This window comes from Trachinotus anak, unplaced genomic scaffold (genome assembly GCF_046630095.1).
Source record: "Trachinotus anak isolate AG129_WGS33_773 ecotype Australia unplaced genomic scaffold, CSIRO_AGI_Tana_v1 ptg000016l, whole genome shotgun sequence".
In the NCBI taxonomy this organism is placed as follows: Eukaryota; Metazoa; Chordata; class Actinopteri; order Carangiformes; family Carangidae; genus Trachinotus; species Trachinotus anak.
This window is the reverse complement of record NW_027273867.1, coordinates 19856500-19865000: the sequence shown is the minus strand read 5'-3', so window position 1 is coordinate 19865000 and position 8501 is coordinate 19856500. Positions and strand designations below refer to the sequence as shown.

At 40.9% G+C, this 8501-nt stretch overlaps 1 protein-coding gene across 2 annotated transcripts in view; it reads left to right on the top strand.

The window, feature by feature from the left end:
- The window catches only part of tfap2e (transcription factor AP-2 epsilon), a 14696-nt gene extending 8107 nt beyond the window's left edge, over window positions 1–6589 (top strand). For both annotated transcript variants that reach the window (XM_071499284.1, XM_071499285.1), the window contains exons 4-7: window positions 984–1215; window positions 3710–3828; window positions 4366–4504; window positions 5434–6589. In XM_071499284.1, coding sequence (XP_071355385.1) covers window positions 984–1215; window positions 3710–3828; window positions 4366–4504; window positions 5434–5695 — 752 coding nt within the window. In that variant the 3' untranslated portion in view covers window positions 5696–6589. The remainder of the gene's footprint in view (window positions 1–983; window positions 1216–3709; window positions 3829–4365; window positions 4505–5433) is intronic.
- Window positions 6590–8501: the final 1912 nt, after the last annotated feature.

Below are 8501 nucleotides of genomic sequence, written 5' to 3'. Positions count from 1 at the left end.
ACGAAAAATGATCTGCATGGCTACGTAATACATGAGATAAATAATAAAATATGTTTTTGTGACTTGGATGATCTTACCCAAAAGGAAGTAAAAAAAAAACCCACCTTAAACAAAAAAGGTGCACATCTGTACATTTGTACCCTTGAGGAAATATGGTCCTTACAAGTGTAGAAATAAACAAAGGGGTTGATTCCTTTCAATCCTCTAATTTCAAATGTAGAATTAGTGGATTTATGGTATTAGATTAAGCCTCCAAAGGTAATTTCATCAACACAAATTAACTGCCATCTCAGTGCCATCCTAAATCAACACTAGGATTTGACTGGCAGTTTAAAATCCTCCTCAGTTTTTAATAATACAAAACCTTGCTGCAAGTGGTATTCCACTAACAAATCATGGAGCTGCTTCTTCTGACACAGGCCTCAGCGGCCTGGCCCCCAAACTCTCTCAAAACAAGTCTTAAAAAGTTTTACCACCGTGCAGAAAAGTGAGTGCGAATTGAGCTCTTCAAGGTGTGAGATAAATCTATTTGAGAATGCGCAGTTGAAATGTAACCACCTGCGGTTTAAGCAACAGAATCAACAAGCAGCACTCCAGAATTAGAGCTGTTGACACTGGGGACAACATTACACTGAATAGATTAATCAGCAGAGGAGGAGGAGGAGGAGCACGCTGTCACACAGTCATTCACACAACACTGTTGTCGTTGCACAAGACATATTTTTGGGATTGATGGTCTTTATTCATCATTTACCTCTTTTTTTCCCCTCTTTACATCCTTTTTTAGTTGCTGTTAAACTTCATAACTTTGATTTTCACATTTTTTTTCTGATATTGTGTCTTTTTTCTCTCAAATAATGAAGTTAGCCTAAAAATGTGACATGTATGTATGTAAATAAACTAAACCTTTCTTTTTTTCTTCTCCACCTCCTCTTTCCTTCCTCTCCTCTCCATCCCTCCCCTGCTTAATCCTCCATCCGCAGTTCCTATCCCGTCCAAGTTGAACGGCTCCTCCCTCTCAGCCTTATCCATTGGTAAGGAGGGTCTCGGTGTGGGGGCTGTGTCCAACCCAGCTGAGGTTTTCTGTTCGGTCCCGGGTCGCCTGTCGCTGCTCAGCTCCACCTCCAAATACAAGGTGACGGTCGGGGAGGTGCAGCGACGCCTCTCCCCACCTGAGTGCCTCAACGCTTCTCTGCTGGGTGGAGTCCTCCGCAGGTAAGAGGAAGATGGTGAATAAGAAGGTGTGATGCAGTTTTATAGATGTTTTTTTTTTTAGGGATCAAATTAAGAATCCAAGGCCTATATCCAAAGACAAAAATACACCCTAAACGTATGATTCCCAGCCTTGTCTGACTTTTCTAACATCTTTGCAATTTTCTAAAAATGAAATACAAGAGACTGCTACTTGTCTTGAGTTGACAGTGTTTGGCTATAAAGGATTACAAGCCTGAAAGTTTTAGAACCAATGCCTCAAATAAGTTGTGTATAGTATCTCTCTTGTATTCCTATGGATAACTGGCTGAACTTAAATGTTGGAAATTCAAGTTAAAATAGCTCTAATTTAACATTTCACCATGTAACAACACCGACAGTAAACAACAAGATTTGATGTTGAAACCTCAGTATCAAGTTGCTTTTATCTGGAATAACCACTTAACAAAAATTAATGAAGAGGTCCATCACAGGAGAGGAAGAAAAATAACATTTTTTCCATCAGCAGAGGCCTAAATAATTAATAATGCTGTGACACACAAAAACACGCTGCAGTATGGGAAAGGAACTCATTTTAGATCACTGACATTTTCCAGTGTCACCGAACGGTCTGGCTAGCTCCTCTACAGTATAAACTCTCCTTAGATACTAAACAATAACTTAATGGTCAGTGTTCCGGATGTTGTTGAAAGCAATTCTGGGAAATGTAGGAAATCAGAAACTGTTGTAGAGGCATTGAAGGAAATTTCAAGTCTTCATCGCAAATTATCTGTTGGAATCCACTGAGAATTACCTTTGCATGATAATAATAAAAAATGAGGCCATTAAAGAGGATCAGCCTCCATCAGCCTTTACACAACATTTCAAAGTGTTTTCCACCAAGTTTTATATCAAGTCTGCTTATTCCTTTACTGCACATAGTTACTGCTTTACGGCACAAAACAGGAACACTGTACAAAAGAAGCAGAAACTTTTCTTGATATCCAACATGTTTATTTTTTAAGAAAAATGAAAAATTATAGATACAAACCAGGGTTTATGGGAAATGTAGTCTTAACTGAGTGATAGAACAACACCTTAGGGGATTGCAGTGCTACTAAGCCAATAAAACATCTGACCATATTTTTTTGTTGAATGTAGTTTTAGAAATGTAACAGTAGTAATATGACACTGATGAACTGGTGTCTAAAAACCTTTCAGTTTGGGATGCAGATCACTTCTTTATAATAGATTTGTGACTACAGGTTGTGCGTAGTTTGTTTATACAAAATGCTTGAAACCAAACGACAGAAGCTCTAGGTGTAAATGTCCTTTTGCTATCTACCATTGAACTCCATGAAGCTTTTCAGAATAAGAGCACTTTAACTTAACCATAGGGCCAGGGCTGAGGACCCAATGTGCGTCATGGGACTAAATCACAAGAGAAGCAATGCGGTTTAATGAACCACAGCCTCAGGGCAAGAGAGCAACTTTATGATTTGGTTTTCAGGCTGAAGTACTTTAAGAGGACATAATTAAAAGATCTAAAGGGTAGTAAATGTTATAAACAAAGTCCCTCCTCGATTATAATATATCACTGCCACTTAACTGGGGTATTTCTATTTTATGCCCCTTTATACTTATACTTCACTACATTTCAGAGGGAAAATTGTACTTTTCTCCACACTACAGTTATTTGACAGCTATAGTTAGTTACTGGTTATTTTGAAAATTAAAATTTTTACATAGTAAATATATTATCAGTTTATAAATAAGATGCATTGTAGACCACCCAGCTGTTTATAAAATAGTTCAAATTTGCTCCACCTCAACCAGCTACAAGAATTAAATGTTATTTCCATACAAACCATCAATCTAAAATATACTTAAATTAAATTAATACATTAATATAAAACTACTTTTATTCTAAAACTTAAAGTACATTTAGCTGATAATACTACTGTACTTTTACTTAAGTATGACTTTGAATGCAGGACTTTAACTGTATTTTTAAATGAAGAGTCTGAATATTTTTTCCACCACTGCTGCCTGTCACATAAATGTCAAAAAATGTTTCTGTATTAAAATGTTCTTAAATTTAAATGTTCAAGAATCAAGAAAGGCAAAGGAGATGAAAGCAAAAAATCAGGGATGAAAGGCAAAAAACCCCAGAAAACTACAAGACACTATCAGTTTTGACAGGGAACATAGGGAGATTTCAGTTTCACATTCACTCACACACACACTCACTCACACACACACACACACACACACACACACACACACACACACACACACACACACACACACAATTATTCCACGCATTCCCTGCCACAGACATAATACAAAGATACAGGCACACACAAACACAACAAAACTCATAAAGCCAAACAGACACAGAGTAGGATACACAAACACACACACACACACACACACACACACACACACACACACACACACACACACACAAGGACCATCTCCTAAAAACTGCTCTCTCTGTCTCCCTGTCCCCCCTCAGGGCGAAGTCAAAGAATGGTGGCCGCTGTCTCAGAGAGCGTCTGGAGAAGATTGGTCTCAACCTGCCCGCCGGGCGACGCAAGGCAGCCAACGTCACTCTCCTAACATCTCTAGTGGAGGGTAGGGAAACACACACACACACACACACACACACACACACACACACATATACAGTGACCTGCATATATCCTGACAGATACAGACACATATTCACATAGAAATATCCTCGCATGAGCAAACATGAATAAACAGTCACAGCGTGGATGGCTGCATGCGTGCACGCACACACAAGCGGAGGGCGTCATTGGAAAAGCTGAAGCTGCGGCTGCCTCACAAAGCCAAAGAGCAGTGAACTGTTTGAGTAGTGAAAGTGAGAAAAATGGCTGCAGAGTTTGTCTCTTGACCTGACCTGACCCGAGCAGCTACACTGGTCAATTGTGTGTCATTTAAAAGCATCAGTATGGATATTTATTCAATCTAAAAATTAAACAGAGGCACTGGCCTTTGACTCCTGAAAACACACATTAGTAGTAGCTGCTTTTTTGTGTAACCAATGCGAAAGAGTGTTCCCTTTTGTACTGTACTAGTTTGACTTGGTTTCTCTGCTTTAGACACATTTTCACTCTCTCCCTCCTCCTCCTCCTCCTCCTCCTCCAGGAGAGGCCGTCCATCTGGCGCGGGACTTTGGTTATGTGTGTGAGACAGAGTTTCCAGCCAGAGCCACAGCTGAGTATCTGTGCAGGCAGAGCGAGCCCGAGCAGCTCCCAACACGGCGCAGTATGCTTCTCGCCACCAAGTGAGTGTTTTCATCCCTACCTCCCTTTCATCCCTGTTTAATCTGCAGGTTATTTTCTAAAACAATCGATTAATCGTTTTTTTCCATAGATAATTAGAAAATTCCAATCCTACAGCCCAATGTGACATCTTCAGATTGCATTTTTTGTCCGACCAATGGCCCAAAACCCAAAGAAATTTCATTTACTGACACAAAAATATAGTATTTCTCATATTTGAGAAGTCTGATGCATTAAATCTTTGGCATCTATGCTTGAAAAATGACTTAAACCAATTGTTTCAGCTTTGTTTTATTCATTTTAAGGAGCTTTTCTTTTTTAAAGCCAATTAGTGCTGGATACCAGCTCAGTTCTTAATACGGGTCAAATTAGATGATTTATGATCGCTTACCATACCTCCTGTACAAATTGTTATTTTTTTATTTTAAATCACTGTACAAAACATATTTTTTTCAAAACCACTGAATGGAAACAGTAGACATGAGTATACTCTATGTACCCTGTTTCTCTAAGTCCCTCCCCAAAACTCTAAAGACCCTTTTGTTGAGCCACAGTTTTGCTGAGGCACATATTTTCAGTTTCAATGAGGGGTAAACCCCAATTTCTTTTCAAAATAAGGGTGTGTTGAGGGCCTGTTTGGGTGTAGGTTGATCAACCAGATATTGTAGAAATGCACCAAGTTCATCCATATTTGCTTGATGTCTGTGCTTAAAGGATTTCCTTGTTTGTCCTTGTGAGATTGTTGGACCCTGAGAAAGATGTTTTTAATCACGAGCTGTGATAATGAAGGCCTTTCTATTTTTTAAATTTAACTACATTAACTACAGCAGTCTATTTTTCAAAACTAACTTGAATAATGTCACTGTTGAACTAAGTCTCACTGTTACCAAAATAATGACAAACTAATGTCCCCCGTCTCGTCTCTTCTCAGGGAGATCTGTAAGGAGTTTGTGGACCTTATGTCCCAGGACCGTTCTCCACTGGGCGGCAGTCGACCCACCCCCTGCCTGGAGCCCGGCATCCAGGGAAGCCTCACCCACTTCAGCCTGCTCACCCACGGCTTCGGAACCCCCGCCATCTGCGCTGCGCTCTCCGCCTTCCAGAGCTACCTGATGGAGGCGATCAAAATGCTGGACAAAGGAGAGGGTGGAGGGAAGAGCCACCACGACAAGGAGATGAAGCACCGCAAATAGGGAGAACAGACAGATGTGTGGTTAGATGGATGGATGGATGGAAGAGAGGCAGAAAGGGAGAGAAAAGAGGGGGAAATGACTGTCTCGTGCCCCTCTGCGTCTTTACCTTTGCCCTCAGGATAAAAACTGAGACTTTTACCTCCCAGAAGCCCCTGCGGTCCCTCTTGTTGAGGAGGCGGGGTTTATGATGATATCTGTACTGTAATATGTGTCCACAACCACCTCACTCAACATGACGCATGGACCTCTCTTCTCAGTAGCTGGTTTGTGTCATGATGGCGTCTACAAAACATCGGGATGAGTTCCTACATATGGCAGTATGGTTTTAATTATTTTTACCCCTTTTTTATTTACTCACACCACCTTAAATACGTCACCTTAATCTGTGTTTTAGGAGCCCCTGCCTTCATCAGTTGTACACACACACACACACACACACACACACACACACACACACACACACACACACACACACACACACACTTACCTACATTCTTACACAAACACACATTTTTTGGATTGAACTCATCTGGGAAGCGTCGAAAGCCATATCTGAGACAACGACCTGCTCTTTGCTCCTCTGGAACTTTGGGAGACTTTTAAATCCACCTGATTGGACAAGCACAGCTTCCATATGTAGTTCTTCTTAGTGGGTGGTCATGGGAAATTGAGTTGACTGAGTTCTCTTGCAGCGGGTTGAGGAGGAGTCAGAGGCAGCTAAAGGAGATTTGTTTTCTTTTATTTTGAAGTACTACGTGTTGGTAACTTAAAAAAATAACACAAATCATTTTGTACTTTCTGTGTCTGTTTATTATTAATGTTATTACTGTTATTATTATTATTATTATTGTATTACGCATAAATGTAATATATTATTAAAGAATTAAGAAGTGATCAGTTGAGTTTCATGAGTGTGTTTTTATGTTTTCATCTGCAATATCAGAACAATAAAAAGTAATGACACCTTCAGGCCCACTTTAACTTACTTTTAAATTCAAAGGTGATAATGGACATTTATTTTCCTTTATGGTGTTTTCATTGTGATGCTTCCACTCCTCTGTCTCTCTGTCACAATAATGACATTTTTTATTGATTCCTGCAGGCAGAGTCTATTCTCACTTCAACAGGAAGGTCAAAGCCAGGGCTGCAGCTAACACTTAATTTCACTATTGATTAATCTGTCAATTGTTGTTTTTTTCTTTTCAATTGAACAATTAATTGCTTAGTTCATAAAATGTTAGAAAACTGTGAAAAACGTCCCAGAATCCAGAGTGACATCTTCAGATCACTTGCTTTGAATCCGTCAGTCAAAAAAACCAAAAGATTTTCACTTTATAATGATATTATACAGAGAAAACTGCTGCAGGAGTGCCAGCATTGTCAGTCCAACCTTTGGCCCACACTGCAATATCTAAACAAAGTCTGGACTGACATTCATGGTCACCAGAGGATAAAACCTACAGACTTTGATTCTTGCTTCATCTGCAGGCCAATGTTTGTACATATCCCCTGAAACTTCTCAACATCTTCTCAATGGATTGAATTTTCTAAATGTGGACATATTACTGTAAAAACTTTGGTGGCTTTTTTTTTTCTCCAGAACCACCATGACACTGACATTTGTGTAATTGCGCCTTCATCAGGTCAACGTTCCTGTTTATCCAATTCTTTGGGAGGTGTAGAATCCAGTGTTTTTGGAGCTTAACCCATGCTAGAAACTAAAAGTCAGGACCAGTCTTTTCTTAATGTGTCTTTTTGTTACGTGAGTCGTTTTGTGACATATAGAACATCACAATTTCCGCGATTCCAAGCTGACATCTTTATTGCTGCTTTTTGTCCAAACAATAAATTGACGATGAAATTAAACGGAGAGTAGCAGCAAATCTACATAAACCTGCAAATGTTTGGTATTTTTGTTTGATAAATGACATAATCAAATGATTATTAAAACTGCTGTTGATTAATCATCTGCCAACTGACTAATCAATTGATCGATTTATGGTTGAAACACTTATGAGCACAGGTTCAGCTCTGGAGCTTCAAGGGATCCAGTGCCTTGCTGAATGGCCCTTCTCCAACGCAGGAGCCCGAACACTGGCTTTCCTTTCACACACGTACATGTGCTGTGCTTAGGAAAGTTCTGCTGAATGCACTCCAAGGGGCCTCTCAAAAAAAAATCAGGGCCCCCCTCTGCATGCAGGGCTCCAGCAGGGGCCCAGGGAGACCACAGCGTCACAGCTGCAGCCCTGAACACTGTACCTGGGAGAATGGTGGCAGCGGTGCCACCCCCAGCGCCCGACAAACCTCACACCTCGGTTCCCCCTCAACCCATCTGCTCGGCATTTCTCCCACCGACCACCTCTCACCTCTCTCTCCCGCACAGTCCTCCACTTTATTTAACCAGGATGAGATAGTCAGTGCAATTACGGCTTTCCAGGGACTGCGCGCATACACGTGTCGTCTGCTCATACACTCTCAAACATCACTCATCTCTACCTGCCCTATCTCCCTTTCTCTCCTCCCATCTCATTACCCTCCTGTGTCAATCCCCCCCATCCCTTCATCATCTCCCTCTCTGTAACCTAACCTCCTCCTCCTCCTCCTCCCCCTCACCCCACCCTCTCCCCTATTCTCTCCCTCTATCTGACACTCAGCGGGGCTGCTCTCCATCTCTCTCTGTGCCTCCAGGCAAACATATGCTGCTCTTCCCGTCAGATTCCGGTGTGTTTGAGAGAGGAGGGATTGTTTAATGTTTATTAATCACCTGTCTGTGGTGGGGAGAGGAGACGATGATAGAGCCACACAC